Source organism: Anolis sagrei, chromosome X, assembly GCF_037176765.1.
Source record: "Anolis sagrei isolate rAnoSag1 chromosome X, rAnoSag1.mat, whole genome shotgun sequence".
In the NCBI taxonomy this organism is placed as follows: Eukaryota; Metazoa; Chordata; class Lepidosauria; order Squamata; family Dactyloidae; genus Anolis; species Anolis sagrei.
The window spans coordinates 26,696,946-26,718,147 of NC_090034.1; the positions used below are offsets into that span (position 1 = coordinate 26,696,946).

Here is a 21,202-nt window from a genome sequence, read left to right on the forward strand (position 1 = left end):
CGTGGCTTGTTCTTGGTCTTGCAGCTCTTCTGATACCTGTCATAGAATACATTCCCATTGGCCTGTAGAGGCCATTTGAGGTGGTCCAGTTCACCTTGAAAGAGGTGGGATTCGCAGGTTCTGTTTGCACACTCTGCCAGAGCTTTAATTGTGTTTCTTGTTTGACCTGGGTGATGGTTGGAGCTTTTATGTAGGTATCTATCAATTTCCGTGGCTTTTCGATAGACTGTTTGACCCAATTGTTGATTTAGTTTGCAGATGACTAGGACATTGTAGTTTTCCTTCGTTTTCTTTTTCCAAGGTAAATTGGATGTTTGGCTGGATGTTGTTGATGTGGTCCCGGAACTTGTTTAGTTCTTCTTCTCCAAAAACTCGCAGCAACACAGTGATTCCGACCATGAAAGTCTTCAACAACACATTCCTAATATGTTGGCATCTCACAAGGTTTCTCTTTAGCTTTTAGACAAAGAATGACAAATTATTTGCAACAGCTGCTCACGGAACAATTGTTCCCAAGGGATCTCGCCAAAGAAACTCTAGAACATTTTGCCCTTAAATGAATGGCTGCGTGTGCTGTTTACCTGTGTGCATTTTGGCATCTTTTCTTGTGACACAATGCAACTCCACAGGAAGCAACACTGGTGAAGAGGTAAGCCTTCCAGGGCTTTCAAGGGAATTGGTGTCATTATGTGCCTTCAGGCCGCTTCCAAAATCTTTGGAAATAACAGAGAGACCAGAGTCTTCTGAAGTAACAAAGTGAATCATTTTAGCATCATAGCACATCTCAAATCTCCAGCAGGATTCCTGGTAACGGCTGCTGTTCTGTATCAGATGCTGCAGAAAAGCCATCAACTAATATTTTAATTGCTAATGCAGTAATTGTTTTTTTGCTCTTTGTTGGCATTTTTATGTTTTCTTGCAAACTTGAAGGACACTTTTCATCCTTGATTTGGTTATAAAAATATTTGGACATAAGGTAGTGTGTGTGTGCATTTAAAAACTAGACTTTTTTTAAAAAAATATTCTTTATTAAGGTTTTCATACATTAAAAACATAGTACGACTTTTTCCCCAAGGGGAAGGGGAGGGAAAGTGGGGGGGGGGGGGGGGGAGGGGAGGAATATAACATAAAGACATGCCTCAAAATATAAAATATATAAAAAAAAGAAAAAAATCGACAAAGTACAAAAAATACAAAAATCAAAAATGAAACAAACATACAAATATGAAATAAAAATGTTGACCTCCTGGTATCATCATGGAATCTTTCTTGTCAGTTCCTTTCCTGCACATTTCTTCAATTGTTTTTCTTTCCCTCTTTTAGTCGTATTTCAGTCTATCTAGTTCATATTACTATTTCTTTATTCTTGTTTTTCAAGTATTCTGTAACTTCACTCCAATCAGTCTCTTTCCTTTTGATTTCCTTATTCTTTAGCAATAGGAAGGTGAGTTTGTCTAAGTTCCTGATGTCTAGCATTTTCGTTATCCATTCCTTCTCACCCGGAATTTCTTCTTGTCTCCACATTTTAGCGTAGCACATTCTCGCCGCTGTCAATGCCAGGAAAAGGATTTTGTCTTTATCCTTATCTAGTGTTTTATCATACATTCCTAGTAGGAGTATCTCAGGTTTTAGGGGTAGCTGTATTTTTAGCATATTTTGGATTTCCTTATGTATCTCTCTCCAAAACTTTTTTGCTTTCTCGCACGTCCACCATAGGTGGAAAAAGGACCCCTCTTTACTTCTACCAACCTAGCAGTTCAACCTAGCAGCACTTCTGCCAACCTAGCAGTTCGAAAACATGCAAATGTGAGTAGATCAATAGGTACTGCTCCGGCAGGAAGGTAACGGCGCTCCATGCAGTCATGCTGGCCACATGACCTTGGAGGTGTCTACGGACAACGCCGGCTCTTCGGCTTAGAAATGGAGATGAGCACCACACCCCAGAGTCAGACATGACTGGACTTACTGTCAGGGGACTACCTTTACCTTTACCTTACTTCTACACTTCCAACACGTAGTGCTTGTGTTATTATAGATCTTCCCCAGTTTTTTGGGTGTCAAATACCACCTTTGTGATATTTTGACCCAGTTTTCTCTGAGTTCAACTGCATAAGTAAACTTCAATCTCTTTTTCCATATTCCTTTCCATTCTTCTCTTCTGATGTTTCTGTGTATATTTTCATTCCATCTTCTCATGTAGTTTTTCTCCTCCTTCTGGTCCAGATACCAGTCTAGCAATTTTTTGTATATTTTGGTAATTAGCTTTTTATCTGTGTCCATTATGCCATCCCAAAATTCATTGCCCTGTGCAAATCCTAATTTTTTGTCTAGTTTAAATTTCTCCTTAATCTGCCAATAGTGAAACCATGATATATTTTTGTCCATTAAGATTAGCTCCTGTTGTTCTTTTAATTCTTTCTTACCAAGTTTATCTTTTAGGATTTCTTTATATATGGGCCATTCAGTCCACCCAAGGCACCTTCTTTGTGTCGCCTCGAGGGGAGAGACCCAGAGGGGTGTTTTATTATACAATTTTGGTTTAAATTTATCCCAAACTTTTAAAATTGCGGACCTCGTGAAATGATTCCCAAAGTTTTTCTCCTTTTCTTTTCCCTTGTACCAAATATATTGATGCCACCCTGCTCTTAGGTCTATCCCCTCCAGGGTTAGTAGCTTTTTTTTCCTTAACATGGTCCAGTCTCTGGCCCATGTTAGTGCCGCCGCTTCAAAGTATGTTTTCAGGTCTGGGGCTGCCAGACCCCCTTTTTCTTTTTGTTCTATTAAATTTTTATAGTGAATTCTTGGTTTTTTATTATTCCAAATGTATTTCGTGATATCCCTATTCCAACTTTTTATCAGTTCCATGTTCCTAATTATAGGTAAGTTCTGAAATAAAAATACCATTTTGGGTAAAATTTTCATTTTAACAGAGGCGATCCTCCCTAATAGAGACAAGTTTGAATTTTTCCATCTGTCCAAATCTTTTTTAATTTCTTTCCATTTGTTTATATAATTATTTTGTAGAAGTTGTAAATTTTTCGCCGATATCTGAATCCCTAAATATTTAATTTTTGGGACAATTTGGATCTTCCATTTGTTTTGTATTTCCTCTTTTTCCCTTTCTCCAATGTTTTTGACTATTGCTTTTGTTTTTCCTAGATTCATTCTAAATCCTGCCACCTCCCCGTAATTTTTTATTTCTTCCAGCCAAATTCCTGTCTTTTCTTTTGGGTTCTCTATGACGCAGATAACATAATCTGCGAAGGCTTTATATTTATAGTCAAATCCCTGTATTCTAGCCCCCTCCAAAGTCTTTTCTTCTCTTATCCTTTTTAGCAACACTTCTAATGATGGGACAAATAATAGGGGTGATAAAGGGCATCCCTGTCTGGTTCCCTTTTGTATTTGAATCGTTTGTGTTTCATGTCCATTAATTATGATTTTGGCCTCCTGCTTTTCATAAATTGCTTCCACCGCATTTCGAAAGTAGTATCCTACATCAATCTCCTTCATTAAAAATTTAAAAAAATCCCAATTAACATTATCAAATGCCTTCTCGGCATCGATCGCCATAAACATAACTTTTTTTTATGATAAATTTCATAGTATTCAATCAGGTCTATTACCGTCCTTACATTATCTTTCTGTTGCCTATTAGGTAAGAAACCCGCTTGATCTTCGTCTATGTATGATTCAAGAATTTTTTTTAATCTTTCCGCCATAATACTACTAAAAATTTTGTAATCCACATTAAGTAATGATATTGGTCGGTAATTTTTGACATCCTCCGGGTCCGAATTTTCTTTATGAATTACTGTTATATTGGCCTGTCTCCACGAATTTGGTATTTCTTTATTTATTCTTGCATTATTCATTATTTTCTTCAAATATGGTGTGAGTTCTTGTTGGAATATTTTGTAATAGCCTGCTGATAGCCCGTCCGGTCCCGGCGCTTTGTTTGGTTTTAAGTTTTTTATTGTTGTTTTTATTTCTGATTCCGTTATTTCTCTATTTAATATTTCCCTTTGTTTGTCTGAGATCTTTTGAATTTTTTGCTTTCCTAAATATTGATATATCTTTTCCCTATCAATCTTCTCGTCCTGATATAGTTTCTTATAGAAATTGAAAAATTGTTTCCTGATCTCTTTTTCTTCTGTGTATATTGTATTTTTATCCTTTATCTTTGTAATATGGGATTTCTCTCTTTTTTTCCTTAATTTATTCACCAACCATTTTCCAGATTTATTTGCGTTCATAAAATAATTTTGCCTTGTATATTTAAGTTTTTTTTCTTTTTCTTCCAATTCCAAGTATTCTATTTGTTTGTGAAGATTCTCTAATCTGTTTTTTATTTCTTTATTTTTAGGGTTCTTTTTGAGTTTATCCTCCTCCCTCTCTAATTCTTTCATGATTTCCTCCCTCCTTTTCCCTTTTTGTTTATTTTTATATATTTTCTGTTGTATGAAGTGGCCCCTCATTACAGCTTTACTTGCTTCCCACAGAATTGTTGTGTTTGTCTCCCTATTATCATTCAATTCGAAGTACTCTTTTAATTTGTTTCTAATTCTCTCAATATCTTCCTCTCTTTTTATCAAATTCTCATCTAGCCTCCATCTTTTTGTTTTTTCTCCCAATTCTATCCTTAACTCTAGAGGACAATGGTCTGAATCAATCCTTGGTAGGATCCTTAAACTCTTAACTTTCCCTAATATTACCGTTGTTGCCCACATCATGTCGATCCTCGACCAATTTTGAAATCTTGCCGAATAAAATGTGTAATCCTTTTTATTTCCATTTTTTAATCTCCATATATCTCTCAGGTGTAGTTTTCCCATCATTTTTATCATTGTGATCGGGAGGTTTCCTTTATCTTTAGATTTCTTTATAATGTAATCTGTCTTACTTCTGTCCAGATCCCTGTCTAAGACCCCATTGAAGTCCCCCACAATTATTAAGTGATCATAATTTTGGTCCTCTATCTTCTTTTTTAATTTCTCCGCAAATTTTATCTTGGAGTCATTGGGTGCATATATATTACAGATTAATAATTTCTGATCTTGTATTTTTATAATTATCCCCAAAAATCTTCCCTCTTCATCTTTAAATACTAGTTCAGCTGGGATATCTTTATTAACATAGGTTACCACCCCTTTCTTCTTTTCTTGTGCTGAGGCTATGAATGCTTGGCCCAGGCTTTTGTTTTCTAAATATTTTGTGTGTTCTTTCTTTATATGTGTCTCCTGTAATGCTATAATATGAAACTTTTTCTTTTTCAAGTTGTAAAAGACTTTATTTCTTTTATTTGGGGAATTTAACCCATTAATATTGTTAGAGTATAATTTTAATTCCTTCATTGCTTATATTCTTCTTCCCTTCTCTCTTCTTCCCTTTCCCCTCCTTCTTCTTCTGGTTCTTCTCTCTCTTCCTCTTTCTCTTCCTCTCTCTCCTCTACTTCTCCTTCTCCTGTCGTTTCTTCTTGGGGTTCGTCTTGTTCCATACTGTTTGGGTTTCGTCCATCACTATTCCTTTTCACAGCCCTCTCCTGCTCTTCCTTCTCTCTCTCGCTCTCCTCCTTCCCTGTTTCTTCTTCTGGGTTTTTTGTCTTCAATTTACTTTTGGTAGTGTTTTTATTCTTTTCCTTTTCTTCCCTTTTTATCTTTTCTAGAAATTCTTTTGCTCTTTCTGTATTCTTGATCCAGTATCTCTGGTCTCCATAGGATGCCATCAGGCCTTCCTCTCGTTCCCATCTATACCTTATCCTTCTCTTCTTTAACTCTTCTGTCAAGAAATTATATTTTCTTCTTTTCGTCAGGACCGTGGATGGATATTCCTTTAGAATAATGATTTTTTTCCCTCTGAAATAGACCGTTCTTCTGTTATTTGTTTTTAGTACTTCATCTCTTGTGGATTTCCTCACAAAGTGCACCACAACATCCCGGGCTACTCTGTTTCTTATTGCAAAGTTTGTGTTCACTCTATAGACTCTATCTGTTTGTTCCTGCATTTCCTGGTCCGTATATTGTAGGAATTCAGCCAAGATTTCGATTACCTTCTCTCTTATGTTCTCTTTTGGGTCTTCATCTACATTTCTTAATCTCAGCTGAAACTCCAATTCCTTCGCCTCCATCCTTTCACATTTTTCTTCCAGCCTTGCCGCTTTCTGTTCTAGAGTTTTGACTTTAACTTGTAGAACTTCCTGTGTTTTCTTGATTTCTGTCTTTTCCATCTTTAACTCTTTGAATTCTTGTTGCATTGATGTCAGTTCCTTTTTAACTCCTCCAATTTCTTCTTTTATTTCTCTTTTCAGGTCAGCTATCTGTTCTTGGGATGCTTTTTGTGCCGCATCCTGTTTTTCTTTAACTGACTGCAGTTCCGTCATCATCTTCTCTGTCATCTTTTCCAACATATCTTTTATTGTTTGTTCCTCTGCTAGAGAGATTCTCCTTGTATTGCTTTTTCCTTCCTTCTGCTCTTTCTCACTCTTTTCGTTCCTCTCCCCCTTCTCCATTTTCTCTGTCTTGTTTCTTGTATTATACATCTTCCAAGTATTCACCTGGCACTTTGTCTTCCCTGGTCCTCCTTGCCTCCACTTCCTTGACCTTCCTGTGTATTCTTTATCTGGTTTTTTTGGAATAATAGTCGCAGTTATTTTGATACCAAATGATAGCACTCCTTTTGCAGGCCTGCTTCCTTTTGGGTACTTATTTCCCCTCTCCCCTTTAGCTCCTCAAGCGAGTGGAGTAGAAAAAAAACTAGACTTATGGCAACCATTTTAATTTCATGGGATTTTCTTTGGAAAGGAATCCTCAGAGATGATTTTTCCAGTTTCTTCCACCTGATATTGGTTGGCGATCCCCCATCCAAATACTGACCAGGGTCACCCCTGCTTAGCTTCCAAGATCAGACAGGATCTGATGACTTTAGGGTTCATAGAGATGGATTATAGGTGTTTTAAATTGTTTTAAAATCACAGTAAAATAATATGGAATATGATTACTAGAAGTGGGAATCACGCAGACCTCCAAGTGATGGTGAATGGCAATTCCCATCAGTCGTGGTCAGCACAGGCAATGGTAAGGATATTAGTGATTGGTGGAATTATAGGCCAGTAAAATAATCCCAAGACATGTGCCAGATAGCAGGGGTTGACGTTTACACAGAGCATGGAGGAGTCAGACCAGAACGACATATCTGGTCAGAAGGAAAATGAAATATCCAGAGGTGTCGCCAAAAGATAAGGAAATGAATGTTAACTATAAAAAGTAGTGACCATGTGCTTGATTCCTCTCTTCCATTGTGATCGCCTCTCTGTAAGTAACTGTATACAGAGTTTCAGTGTGCTTGATTTAAGAAGCACAGAGGCAGGGGAAGAGCAGATAAGATGCCGTGCAGTGTGCATGTTACAGGTAACGCTTGTGTCTGTGACAGCAAATTCCAGGAGCAGCTTTAATCCCAAGTACCTTTTTGGGGACCCCTGATGAAAGAAAGAATGCTGGGGGGTACAGTTCAAGAAAATTTGTGGAACGGCAAGATTCCTGGCAAACACAGTTCTTACCTTATATGTAAGTTGTATATACTGTATTTCATCACAAGGGGGTTACAACATTCAGCTAAGAGATTGTCTCTAGCCCTGGCCACCCAGCCTTTGTAATAATAGAAGCAGGAGTAATAGTAATAGATGCAACCCCAGAAACCATCCAGACCAACCACCTTCTGCAATGCAATAAAAGCATAATCATAGCACCCCCAACAGATGTCCATCCAGCCTTTGTAATAATAATGGGTCTGGGCCCCCATGTTGTGATCTGGTTATTGACCGTAATAATAAACTTTACAACTTTAATAATTAACAGAAACCCCAGGGGCCATCCAGCCAATCTCCTTCTGCCATGCAGGAAAAGCACACTCAAAGCACCCCCTACAGATGGCCACCCAGCCTTTTTAATAATAATAATAATATCTCATTTGCTGTGTCATACTGTGTTTTTGTGTCAATAAAATAGTAATAACAACAACAACAATAATTATACCAACCCCAGAGGCCATCCGGGCCAATCACCTTCTGCAATGCAATAAAAACATAATTGTAACACCTCTAAGCATCAGATACTCACCCAGGATTTATAATAATAATAATAATAATAATAAGAAGAAGAAGAAGAAGAAGAGGAGGAGGAGGAGGAGGAGGAGGAGGAGGAGGTCCAGCATATGTATCTCATTTGCTGTGTCATACTTTGTTTTTGTGTCAATCAAATAATAATAATAATAATAATAATAATAATAATAATATCAGCAATCCCAGGGGCCATCCAGTCCAACTCCCTTCTGCCATGCAGGAAATGCATAATCATAGGACCCCCAACAGATGGACAGCCTTTGCAATAATACTAAGAAGAAGAACTGCTGTTCTGGAGGATCCAGAGCTTCTTAGAGAGAGCATATTAATCAAATCTGTGAACAATCAAATCAGCAAATGTGGAGGGTGAATTGCACTTCTAGTTTGGCAGCTAGGTCTTTGGAATGAGTTTTGTTGGAAACAAGCTATAGAAGATCACAGCGATGAAAAGTTCTTGACAACAATTCCTAGAACTCTTCCCTGCTGCCCACACTTCCCGTTGCCACCAATTGCACAAAAAATACCTAGAGCAAGGAAGCCAACAATGAAGGGCCTTGTGTCCTGGGGTGTGAATGAATATTTTCTTTTGTGCCACTATTATTTCTGAACCAAAGGAGGCTTGGCTGGTCCTATCAAAAATTATTGCACACTGATCAATGATGATGTCAGGAGGAACGTGTGCACTGCAGGAAATGGCAGCACTTCAGTTTTCAGGATGCAGGAGGCCCATTGTCTGTTCCAAGCAGACCTTCAGCATCCACAATTTTCTACCTTGCTTGAATGCACCGGTTTAATTCTACAAAGCCTTGCATGGAGTTGAAGAGTTGAGCAATTTGGAAGAAAACAAGTCCATTTCGCGCCTTCCACACCAGGCAGATCAATAGGAGATGGAACTCTAAGGTGCCTCCGAACTTTGGAAAGGTGCCTTTTGGGAATGAGAACTCCTAGAATGGGGATGACTGCGATCCTGAGCTCTGAGCAGAATGAAACAAAGTGAAGGAGACAAAGAGGAGGAATTATCTGCTGAGTGAGTGCCAGAGTAACATTATTTTTATTGATTAGCCCATCGACCGTATCAAAACACTTGACAAACACATTTAACATGTACACATATAGCATACAACCCACAGTACAACCAAAGTTTAAATAAACAAGTGTTAACAATATCTCCATCACCCCTACAGTTTACCTCAATCAACTCCAAATGTGCAGTTCTCAACTGAGTTGCTTTATATAGTAAAAGGGCCATTTTGTATGTTATTTCAGCATTCTGGCCGGCCAATGAAAATGTAGTTTTAATATAGGGATCCCAGTGTGGCTTTTGTATAATGTATGATTCGAGGTATTGGTTTCTCTCTTTCTTATACAAGTTACAGCTAAACAGTACATGTGTGATATCTTCTACCTCTGATGCTCCACAGATACAAAGACATTCATTATGTGGAACTTGGTTAAACCTTCCATGCTTGACCATTGTGTCTAGCTGTTGAAATCTAGTTCTGGTCAATACCCTCCTAAGGTGTTCAGGCATTTCTGTTTTTAGATATTGGGTGGTTTGAAAAGTGTGTTTAAAACGACTTAGCCATTTCAATGAACCGGCTTTAGTGAGAATAGCAATGTCTTTCCGAGCTTCTATATTCAGGATTCCTTGTGCAACCATTTTTGGATCTAGTTCTTCTAGGAGATTTAGGTACAGAATCGGAAGTCCACAACTCCTAATGTGTTTTGTCAGTTGAACTAGCCAAGAGGTCTGATGTTGATTTTTTTTTTGTCTGCTCTAATAGTCACAGTTTTGGTAGTCTGTCATTTGCCATGGCATTTGATTTTGCAATGCACTCTATTGCAATCCACTTTACGTGGGGCTTCCCTTGAAGACGGCCCGGAAGCTTTAATTGGTCCAACGTTTGGTGAATTACAGGGAACGGTCAACCTCCCTGTTTAAGAAGCTCCACTGGCTGCCATTCATCTTCTAGTCCCAATTCAAGGTGCAGGTTATTACCTAGAAAGCCCTAAATGGTTTGGGACCCGCCTACCTTCATGACCACATCTCCTACTATCAACCTGCATGATCCCTCCGATCCTCTGGGGAGGTCCTCCTTTCGTCTCTTCCTCTATCACAGGAAAGACTTGTGGGAACGAGGGAGAAAGCCTTCTCCACGGTGGCTCCTCGACTTTAGAACTCACTACCTGGTGAGATTAGGCAAGCCCCCACCTTAGCAGCTTTCAAGAAAAACCTGAAAACTTGGCTGTTCCGATGTGTCTTCAGAGAGTGACCATTTCTCCCATTTCTGTCTGCTCCATCTATAGTGTTGTCACTATGGTGCACTTTCCCCCGCCCTAAACTGAAAGCCTACCTCACTGTTTATCCTTTTGGGCTCCCCTCAATTACATATTTTATATTCCTATATCATCCAGGGTTTTTATCATTTTACCTTGTCCACTTGGCCTGCCCATTCTGTTAGATTTTATTTTTGTTAATTTGCTTTATTTATTTTGTTTTGCTACTGTACGTATTTTATTCTGATGTAATTTTTGTTGTCTGCATTTTGTATTTTATTTTGCTGTATTGTACCTTTGGGGTTGGCCTCATGTTAGCCGCCCCGAGACCCCTTTGGGGAGATAATGGCGGGGTATAAATAAAGATTATTATTAGTATTATTATTATTACCATTATTATATTTTACACAGTAGTTGTATGGCCTCATTTTGGATAAACCATCAACTCTACATATTCTCAGTTCTGCTCTTACTGCAGCCACTGGAGTCCTTTTGTCCACTCCCAGAAAACTTTGCAGGTGCTGTGCTAATAATGTTACCTGGTTTAGGCCCCAAACTTCTGCTCTGTATCAGAGCATGGGGGTAACCTTAGCCTTATATACTTTAAGAAGTGGGTCTAAAGATCCTGGTTGGCTATGATTTGTTAATTTAAGCAGGAGATTTACATGTACTCTCACTCTGGCTGAGTACCTTTGACGTGAGCTACCAGAGTGAAAACTGGAAACTGCTCCTATCCTTTGAATGGTTGCAAAGAAGGAGTTTTTTGGGTAACCAAGTAACAAGCAACACCATGAAAAGCACAGGAGTCATATCCAGGAAGAGTAGATATTTATTCATGTCATTTCTCTCTCAACATTGCTCCCTTGGAGTTGAGACAGTGTGCAATGCTCTCTCTCTCCTTGGGTGCAGCTATACTGGATAATCCTGCAAAACTACATTATTTATGTAGCATCAAATGGCCTAGTTTTGGCTCACGGTGGCCAGCGAATGGCAGCTTTAATCAAAAAGACATAAGATCGATTTTAAAAGTGAATACAATAACACATCCAGATCAATACCAGGCACGGGCAAACTTTGCTCTCCAGGTATTTTGGACTTGAACTCCCACAGTTCCTAACATCCTCAGGCTCCTTCCTTTCCTTTCCGCTTAAGTGATTGAGTTGGAAAAGGAAAGGGCCTAAGGCTGATAGGAATTCTGAGAGTTGAAGTTCAAAACACCTGGAGGGGCGAGGTTTGCCCATGCCTGAGCTATACTCTCAAAGGAATGAAGTTTGGCACCACTTTACAACTACAACTCCCAGGGTTCCATAGCATTGAGCCATGGCAGTTAGAATGGTGTCAGACTGCATTTATTCGACTGCGTAGATGCAACTTGAATGCACCTAATGATAATCAGAGGAAGAGGACGAGGGAGAGGCAATTCCTATTAAGTCACTTTCAGAGGCACTTGCTTACCTGACAATTAAGGTTATATTTTGGAGCTGAAAAGGAAGCAATGTGCCTTTACAGAAGATGTGCCAAGCCTTGGAACACCGGTGGTTATGGATGCCACCCTAGCTCATCAATTCAGGAATTGACACATAAGAGAGAAACGCAACATGATGATTAAATGTTCCAATTGCCTAATAAGCCAAAGATGTTAATCTATCAAAATGCCTCACCAGGTAGCAGCTGTGTGGGTAACAGATTGGATCATCTGACCTTTCGTGCATAATGTTAAACGAAACCAAATGCCAGTGGAAGGAAGACAACAATAGCTGAGAATCAGCGTCCGCACTTTCTCCTGCTGAGACACGGACCGCTGCCTTGCTTCATATTCCCTGTTTCACATACAAAGGTATCAACCGAGACCAAAGGCTATACAATAATTATGACAGGATAAAAACATCCAAAGACACATCTGTCCCATGAAAGCAGAAGTGAGCTGACATTTCAAGGTGGCCTTTTTAATAGAAGCAGCAGTACCATATGTGCACATTCATAAAACTAGCCTGATTCATAGGACCATCCTATTTTCAGGCACATGTTGCTCCAAAAACACCTCCAGATATGTTCGGTTACACCCCTCATTTCTCCTCACCTGTCATCTGGGGATGATGGGTTTGGTAACCTATCACATCTACAAGGTACCAGGATGGAGGAGGCAGCATTAAGGAGTACTGGACAGAGTCTCCATTCTCCACTCCTTAGAATAGAATAGCTTTATTGTCGTTGTGCTATTGTACAATGAAATTAAATGCCTGCCCAGCACACACCACAAAATAACACACCCATCCCTCTACACTCCCACCTCACTGCACAGCCCCAATGCCACATCAATGCAAAACCATGGAGTTTAATATAGGTACAGCTCTAGGATGAAAGCTCTTTCTCTCAGTCTGTTTGTCCTGCCTTTGTGACCCTGTACCATCAAAAAAAGAATATGCTGGGTGAGATGGATCCCCAATAATTTTCTGAGTTTTCTTATGTCTACGGGAACTATAAAATTCTTCCAAAGAGGGGAGAAAGAGGGCAGCCAATGCTTCTCTGCGCAGAAGTGGTGACCCTTTGGAGCGCCTTCCTATCTGTCACTGTGCAGTTACCAAACCATGTGCAGATGCAGTAGGTTAGGACACTCTCTAGAACACAGCAGTAGAAAGTCACCAGCAGTTTCCCATTCAGTTGTTGGTTCCTTAGGAGTCTCAGGCCATCCAGTCTCTGCTGGGCCGTCTTCACCAGCATTGCTGGGCCGTCTTCACCAGGAGTTCCGTCTTCACCAGGAGTTCCCGGTGGTGCAAAGGGTTAAACCCTTGTGCAGCCTGGAGTGGTCAACCGACAGGTTGCTGGTTCAAATCCATGGAGTGGGGTAAGCTCCCATCTGTCAAGCTCTAGCTTCTCATGCAGGAACATGAGAGAAGCCTTCCACATGATGGTAAAATATCAATAATCCGGGCTTCCCCTGGGCAACATCCTTGCAGATGGCCAATTCTCTCACACCAGAAGTGACTTGCAGTTTCTTAAGTCACTTCTGACACACACACAAAACAACGCTGACACATGAACACTGCCCCAGGTCAGATCCTCCTTCACAGGGACACCCAGGAACTTGAAACTGGCCACCCATTCCACTTGGTCACCATTTATGACCAAGGGCTGGATTCTGATCTGTTCTTTCTGTAGTCCACTGTGACCTGCTTGGTCTTATTGATGTTAAGAACCAGATTATTTTCGCTACACCACAAGAATAGCCAATCCACCTCATTCCCATAGGCAGACTCATCCCCTTCAGAGAATTTGGTAATGATATTGCTATGGTGGGCGGGGGTGCAATGAGATGTGTATAAAGCAGAGGACTGCATTATTTAAACTGTTATGTTTATTCATATCATGATCTGATCACCATAATCAATATATCCCATATGCATGGGGGTATTGGGGTAATGATACAAAAGGTTTGCTAGGCTAGACCCTCTTTCACTCAGACTCAGCCCCCCCCCGAAACTCAGCCCCCCCGAACCCCCCCTGAATTTTTTTAGCCCCCCCCCCCCAAAACGAAATCCTGGCTACGGGCCTGCTCTAAGCCATATCTATAAAAGCTTCACACTATCTGTAATCCATTTCTTTTTCCCTTGTAGTTTCAGTACTAACCCTTTTCTAACTTCCTTTCTTAATCTATAGTTACTTCCAAAGCTCATTTGCAAATTCAAAACATTTAAGTTTTGAAGATCTCATCTTATTTTCAATTTCTTTCATCAACAATATAGATAGTTATGCAATCGAGCAATTTAAAGCAACCGTGGATAGTGAATCCTGGAGTGCGGACACCAAGTTCTGATATGTGGATACTGGCACTGGCAGGAGGCCACCTGTGGATCCATGCACCTGGAGAGGTGAAGAAGCTACCCAATGTTCTCAAATCAAGATATCTCGGCAAGTTGAAGAAGAATCCATCAATATAATTTATTCAAGTCAGCTGAAATGGATACCAGCTCACGGTAAGGTGCAGAAGGAAACTGAGATGCCGTACAGTACAAAACATACATTTTTATAGTCAGACATCCTTTGAATTTCCCACTCCCACCCCAGCTGGAGCCAGTTTCACCATGATTGGCTGAGCTTCATTGACTTCACGGCCAGCTGAGGAGGATTCCCTGCACAGGTAGGACTGAAGTACCTACCAGCCGATCGGAAAGTGTTCCCTGCTCCCGATGCAGATTTCTGCTCTCCAATGGCTGAATGGATTGATTACAAAAAAGCCTTTGAGTCACTCCCACACAGTTGGATCATCAAGTGCCTAGACACCATCGGGATTTGTAAAAATTTTGGCACTTTTATTGAAAATATGATAAAGTACTGGAAAACTGAACTGTTTGATGGAAATGAAAACACACAACCCTGTGGCATCCCAGTGTTGAGCACCAGAGCTGACGATGTATGATCACCTAATCTCACCCTCTGGGAACATCTGGACAAGAAGCCCATAATCCAGGAACAGAGTGACTCTAACAATCCAAGATCCATGAATTTAGATACCAGTCTATGTGGGAGGATTGAGTTGAATGCGGAACTAAAGTCTCCAAAAAGTATCCTCACATAGTCCCCGTTGTTCCAGGTGGGTCAGAGCAGTGAGGAAGGTGATGGCTATAGTGTCCTCTGTCGATCTGTAAGCTCTATATGCAAACTGATGTTGAACTGGCATTTTTTTCCTTGGTTTAACTAGCAATGTTTCAAGAAATAGACTTGAAGCATTGGTAAGTCTTTATTGCTTCACCTATTTGAATGACCTTCTGCTAGTGAGCGATGGTGAAGGATGAGGCAATTTCACTTTCTGTCAATTGTGGCAATATCAAATATAGTTTGTTACTCTTATTTGAAGGAGCCCCTTCCTCTGTCTCTTTTTAGTTTTGGAATCTTTATCCCATTGTTTTGCAAAGCAGTCTTGGCTACATAACATGGGGTGTAGATCCTTCTGTCTTCTTCTGCATGTTTGTACTCACAACACACCTGAGAAATAGGCCAGCTCGAGGATTAGTAGCCAAACTTTTTTGTGGCTGAGTGAGGATTGGAGTCTGGCACCACAATCTAGGAGCAGCCAAAGTATTTCCCAAAAGTGTTGCTTGACCACAACTCTCACAACTTCCAGACAGCCTCTTTAGTGAGTGTGAAGAATCACAGGAGATAATGTCCAACAACATCTCTAAAACACCAGTTTCCCATCCTTGTTCTAACTGTTATACCACATTGTGGTTGTTGTGACATCTACGTCTTGCCTTTGCAATCCATAAATGAGCCCTTTGTTAGGATACATTTATTTAATCAAGTGAACCATGGCTGTTAGTTTGCAATAACTGAGGAGGGGCATTGATGTTCAGAGCTCATGGTGATCCCCCATTGATAGCATGATGATTGGTAAAGTTAGGGGATACTCTGCAGTATCTTGGGACCTTGGGCAGTTTGGACAACGAGACAGGTCAGATTTGGTCTGATCCTCTGTTCAGATGGACAATACCAACATAATTCCTTCCTTGTGTGCATCACTGTCATTGCTGCTGGCTGCTAATATCTCCGATTTCTGTGACACCAGAATGAGTGTGAAGAATCACGGGAGATAATGTCCAGCAACATCTCTAAACCAGCAAAAAGGAAGAGAGATCAACCTCCTTCTTCTTGCTGGTTGTAAGGTGTTCTCCTCTGATAGCAGAAGCATTCATTATGCTTTAGTGGTGGGGCCCATCTCCATGGTTAGGAGAAATGGTACAACACAAAGTAGGAGACAGCCCAGCAGATTTGGCCCCTGGCAGCTGAACAACAACCCGATTCCGCAGCTACGTTACTTTTAAGTTACTGCAACAGAAATATCTTTTTAATGGTTATATTGTTTTCATTTTTTGCTATGTGTTGCTGTGCTTTTAACTGTTTCAACGTAACTTGTTTATGCAGTGCTTTCTAAACTTTTGTTTCAAGTAGGGACATGATTCTGTATCATTCACTTAGTTGTGTACACACACACATTCCAAAAGGGTTTGTTGAAACAAACCCTTTTGGTTGTTGGTTGTTGGTCTCTGTTGTTGGTTGTCGGTCTCTGTTGAAACACTCTGTTTGTTTTCCTTAAATATGATAACATAAGGATGAAATACAGGAATTTGGTTTTTTAAACTGTGTTCGCAAGGGTTTTGAAAATTCCATATCTTCTAAACCTCTCTGGTGCATTCTTTTGTGAGACTGTTGCAAATTGTATTATCCTTGAGATTAGCAATTATTAATTATGTTTTCCTTTTTCTCTGTGACTTCATAGAATCATAGAGTTGGAAGAGACCTCATGGGCTATCCAGTTCAACCCCCTGCCAAGAAGCCGGAAAAGCACATTCAAAGCACCCTTGACAGATGGCCATCCATCCTCTGGAAGTTGGCTGGATTCAGCCTCCATCCAGCCAACTTCCTCTTCTTGTATATGCCTGTGTTGTATTTTTTGTTGTTGTATGCACTTAATTGTGTAGCTAAGCAAGTGTCCACCAGATGCCTCAGTCTGAACATACCAAGAAGTAGTTTCTGTGAGCGATGGGAATCACCTCCTCTATTAATCAGGAAGCAGTTGACTGACATTTCAACTCTCCACTTTTAGAAGACTTCAGTAAAGCAGCCAGAAGCAGGGTGTCTACAATCCCCCCTTTGCACCAGAGATGATGCATGAGAAGAGAGGCAGACACATCAGCTGCTTCCCAATTAGTGGGGGAAAAGAGCCCCATTGCTCACAACTGCTGCTGCCCAATAATTCAGAATTGTTGGACTTTCATGATCCCTTTATAGTTCCTGAACTAGTGATGGGAGCATCTATATAAACCAGCCCTAGGTTATGTATTCATAACTACCTTAGTGAATTCTGGTCCAGGTTTGTAGTGCACCTTCTTCTTACCTTGATAGTGAGCCACCTTGAAGCTCATCCTGGAAAAATGGCATGAGAGCAGTTCACAAATACTAAATAAATAATTAGGGATAAATAAACTGAGCAGTTCCAAGCAGAGCGACCTTGGCAAATCAATGCTTGAGTTCAATGATATTTATACCCAAATCAACATGAACAGGATTGCAGCCTAAATAATGTACTGGTAAAGGTGTCCGTTGCAATTCCCTGACTATTATTATTATTATTTTAAAAGTCAATGTGTTGCTTACAGCACCTTGAAATAATCTTGTATTACTTGAGGACATTTTGGGGCTGCTCCTTTTGAATTTTTATCCAATTTGTCCATTCTAAGCATGAGAGTGCATTCCAAAGTGATTAAAATTGCATTATTTTTTGTCAACAGTTCTAGGCTGTTCATCATCATCATCATCATCATTGCCTTGCATGGATGCCATTTTACCAAGAAGTTATGGCATCATTGTTGAAAAGGTTATGACTTCTAACAAGGTCATGCCTTTCCAAAGATCATAAAATCTCCAAAATGTTATGAAGATTTCCATTTTCCAAAACAGGGCAGTAACGGGTTAGATCGGGGCAGACTATGGAGCCAGAATCTGTCCCTCATGTCGATTGTGCCCCAGAAAGAACAAACTCCCGGTAAGAGCAAAGATGTGCTTCTTAACTTAGCATTTATCACTTGGGTTCCTGGAAAACAGATCGTGTTTGCAAGGAGACTATGCTGGCCATTTCCTGAAAGGTGACTCATCTGCCTCTTCTCTCAAAGAATTCCGGCAATTAGCTTTAATTGCTAAGAAGCCAGAGGCTGAACATGTAGCCAAGGAAAGGGAAGTGGCTTTATCACATCTTCCTTCACAATCTTTCTCAGGCTTCCAGCAGAAACATGGAGTGGGAAGCTGTGTTCTAGCAAGCTAGCATTGTTTGGATAGTAATGACCGTTTCAGAGTGAGAAATTCCTCTTCAGAAAGAAAACAAACAGGGGAATAAGGGCCTAGTCTCTAGAGTATACAATATATCTTAGAGTACAATCTAGAGCAGGCATGGACAAACATCAGCCCTCCAGGAGTTTTGGACTTCATCTCCCACAATTCCGAAGAGCCACAGGCCCCTTCCTTAAGCGGCTGAGGGGGAAAAGGAAAGGGCCTGAGGCTGTTCAGAATTGTGAATTCTGAAACAACAAATCTTTTCTCATCTTTATGACAGACATCAGAAGAGCTGCAAGACCAAGAACAAGCCACAAGAGTAAAGACAAAACATCCACCCAGAGGGAAAGTATTCTTACCATACATCAAGGGAAGCTGACGAAGAAACTCAACCTATAAACAATCTACAGACCCACTAAGAAAACCCAACAAATGCTACGTTCAGCAAAGAACAAGAGGGACCCTCCAACCACTGCAGGAACCTACTGCATACCATGAAGATGTCTACATAGGGACCACCAAACGCAGCAGCATTACCCAGACACAAATCAAGGAACATGAAAGGCTAATTCAACCAGAGAAGTCAGTCATAGCAGAGCACCTGATGAACCACCCTGGACACAGCATATTATTTGAGAACACAGAAGTGTTGGACCACTCTAACAACCACCATGTTAGACTACACAGAGAAGACTTTGAAATCCACAAGAAGCACATGTACAATTTCAACAGAAAGGAGGAACCACGAAGAAGAACAAAATCTGGCTACCAGTATTTTTAAAAAACTCTAAAATCAGGACAGTACATAAAGAACAACACCCAAAAAGCAGGGGAATTCCAGACAAGAATCAATCAGGGCCAGCTAACACCTTCCAACAAAGGATTCGCCCAGGCAGGAAGCAGCCAGGCTTTGAAGGTGCAATCAGTGCCAATCAAGGTGGCCATTTGCAAGATTCACACTTACTTCAAGCAGACAAGAGTTCTTTCTTCCACCTTGGACATCATTCCATAGATATATAAACCTCACTTACCTAGTTTACAACAGATCCCTCAACCTCTGCGGATGCCTGCCATAGATGTGGGCAAAATGTCAAGAGAGAATGCTTCTGGAACATGGCCATACAGCCTGGAAAACACACAGCAACCCAGAATCATACAAATCTCCAAATTGTGAAATACACCTCTGAAACTTTGTACAGCCCTACTCAGCATTAATAATGATAATAATAATAATAATAATAATAATAATAATATACTTTATTTATATTCCACTCTATCTCCCTGCGGGGACTCAGAGTGGATTATAGAATACATATATGACAAACATTTAATGCCTTTATACAATTAACAACAGACAGTATATAGACAGAGGCAAGGCTTCCCTCTTTTCCATCTTAGCACCTGGAGGCGGTGTCTCACTCAGCCATGGGGAGGTGCTGCTGTTCCATTTTTCCACAACAAGGAGCCAGTTGTCCATGGACGCCTTCCTGATCAAATTGCCAGTATGACTTCAGGGGTGCCTTTTACTTCTCCACCAAAGCGATACCGATTGATTTGCTCACATTGCTGTTTTTGAACTGCTAGGTAAGCAGAAACTAGGGCTGATGGCAGGAGCTCACTCCGACCCATGGGTTGAACTGCCAACCTGCTGGTCAGCAAGATTTTCTGTATCTGGCAGTTTAACCCGCTGTACTAAACGGGCTTGTCCCTATGTAAGCCGCCCCGAGTCCCTTTGGGGAGGGTATAAAAATAAAGTAGTATTAGTAGTAGTAGTAGTAGTAGTAGTAGTTGTTGTTATTATTATTATTATTATTATTATTATTATTATTATTATTATTGCCATTGCCCCTGTAGGTGAGGAATACATTTACAGCCAAGTTCCAACACTGGTTATTTAATGGAGCGAGAGGCGAAATAATGGGATTTAAGGCAGCATTTAACTGTTATTTTAATACTTTAATACTGCAGAGAAAGTGGATGTGTAGGCCTCCAGATTAGTCAAACTGCAGCTCTCATCAGCTTTACTGATTGACTATATTGGTTAGGGAGGATGGAACTGAAGTTCAACAATGGCTGAAAGATCACACATTTTCTGTCTTAACTTTACAACCTGCAACTTCTCGACATTACTCCAATATCTTTAACAACATATTTACAATTTCCAAAGAATCTTGGAGAACTATCATAACTTCATCCGAAAATACACTCAGTTTTATTGACTCCCTTTTCAACTTCAGACCTTTAATTTGCTTTTCCTGTCTTATTATTTCTCTCAAAAGAACTACTTGGATCAGGATAAAGAACAGTGCCGTCTAGTGTCTTGTCAATAAGGCAAATATGTGTTAGATCATGAACTAGAATCCCATTAATCTAAGTGTTTAAATTATGTCCAAAGTCCATCGTTTCTAACAGTACAGACTTAAAATTCTGATTCAAATTATTGGATGCTTTCTCTCATTTCAGAATATTGAAGCTGCTCATTTCTCCAGGAATTCTATTATGTCCAACACATATCTCAAGTTATTTCTTAATTGCCTTTCTGGCAACAAAAAACCCCTCTATTATAGTCTTCATGAATCGTCTCTTGAAAAATTCTTACAAAAACATTTTTTCTGCTGATAATGAAGCCAAGATGTCATTGTTCAATAATGAGATGGGTCCATTGTTACTTGTTTTGCTTCTATCCTGGCCTTCTTTCAGAATTAATATTATTGTCACAATCTCCCCAACTACTGAACTGAAAATCTTATGCAAACATAAAGTTCTTCAAATTTCTTATAATACATCACCAGGAACCAATTGGGAGCAGGAACTTTTAACAATCCTGTCCTTTGCTATAGATGTCAAAATCTCCTCCAAATTTCTCTATTCAAAGGTTGCCACTGCTTCTCTGAAAGCCAAGGCAAAACTGGAGACATCAAAAATGTTCAGTGTTTTCTTCCCAGGAATCTATTTTTACAAATATAATAACTCTAAGCCAGGCAT

The 21,202-nt window shown here is 40.0% G+C and overlaps 1 protein-coding gene across 1 annotated transcript; it reads right to left on the bottom strand.

The window, feature by feature from the left end:
• Window positions 1-5,350: 5,350 nt before the first annotated feature.
• Window positions 5,351-6,538, bottom strand: LOC137097968 (golgin subfamily A member 6-like protein 25). Its single transcript, XM_067473480.1, has one exon. The coding sequence runs from the start codon at window positions 6,536-6,538 to the stop codon at window positions 5,351-5,353; it is 1,188 nt and encodes a 395-aa protein (XP_067329581.1).
• Window positions 6,539-21,202: the final 14,664 nt, after the last annotated feature.

Coding starts and splice junctions, on each gene's coding strand:
- LOC137097968 (XM_067473480.1), bottom strand. CDS start 6,538: ATGTATAATACAAGAAACAAGACAGAGAAAATGGAGAAGGGGGAGAGG.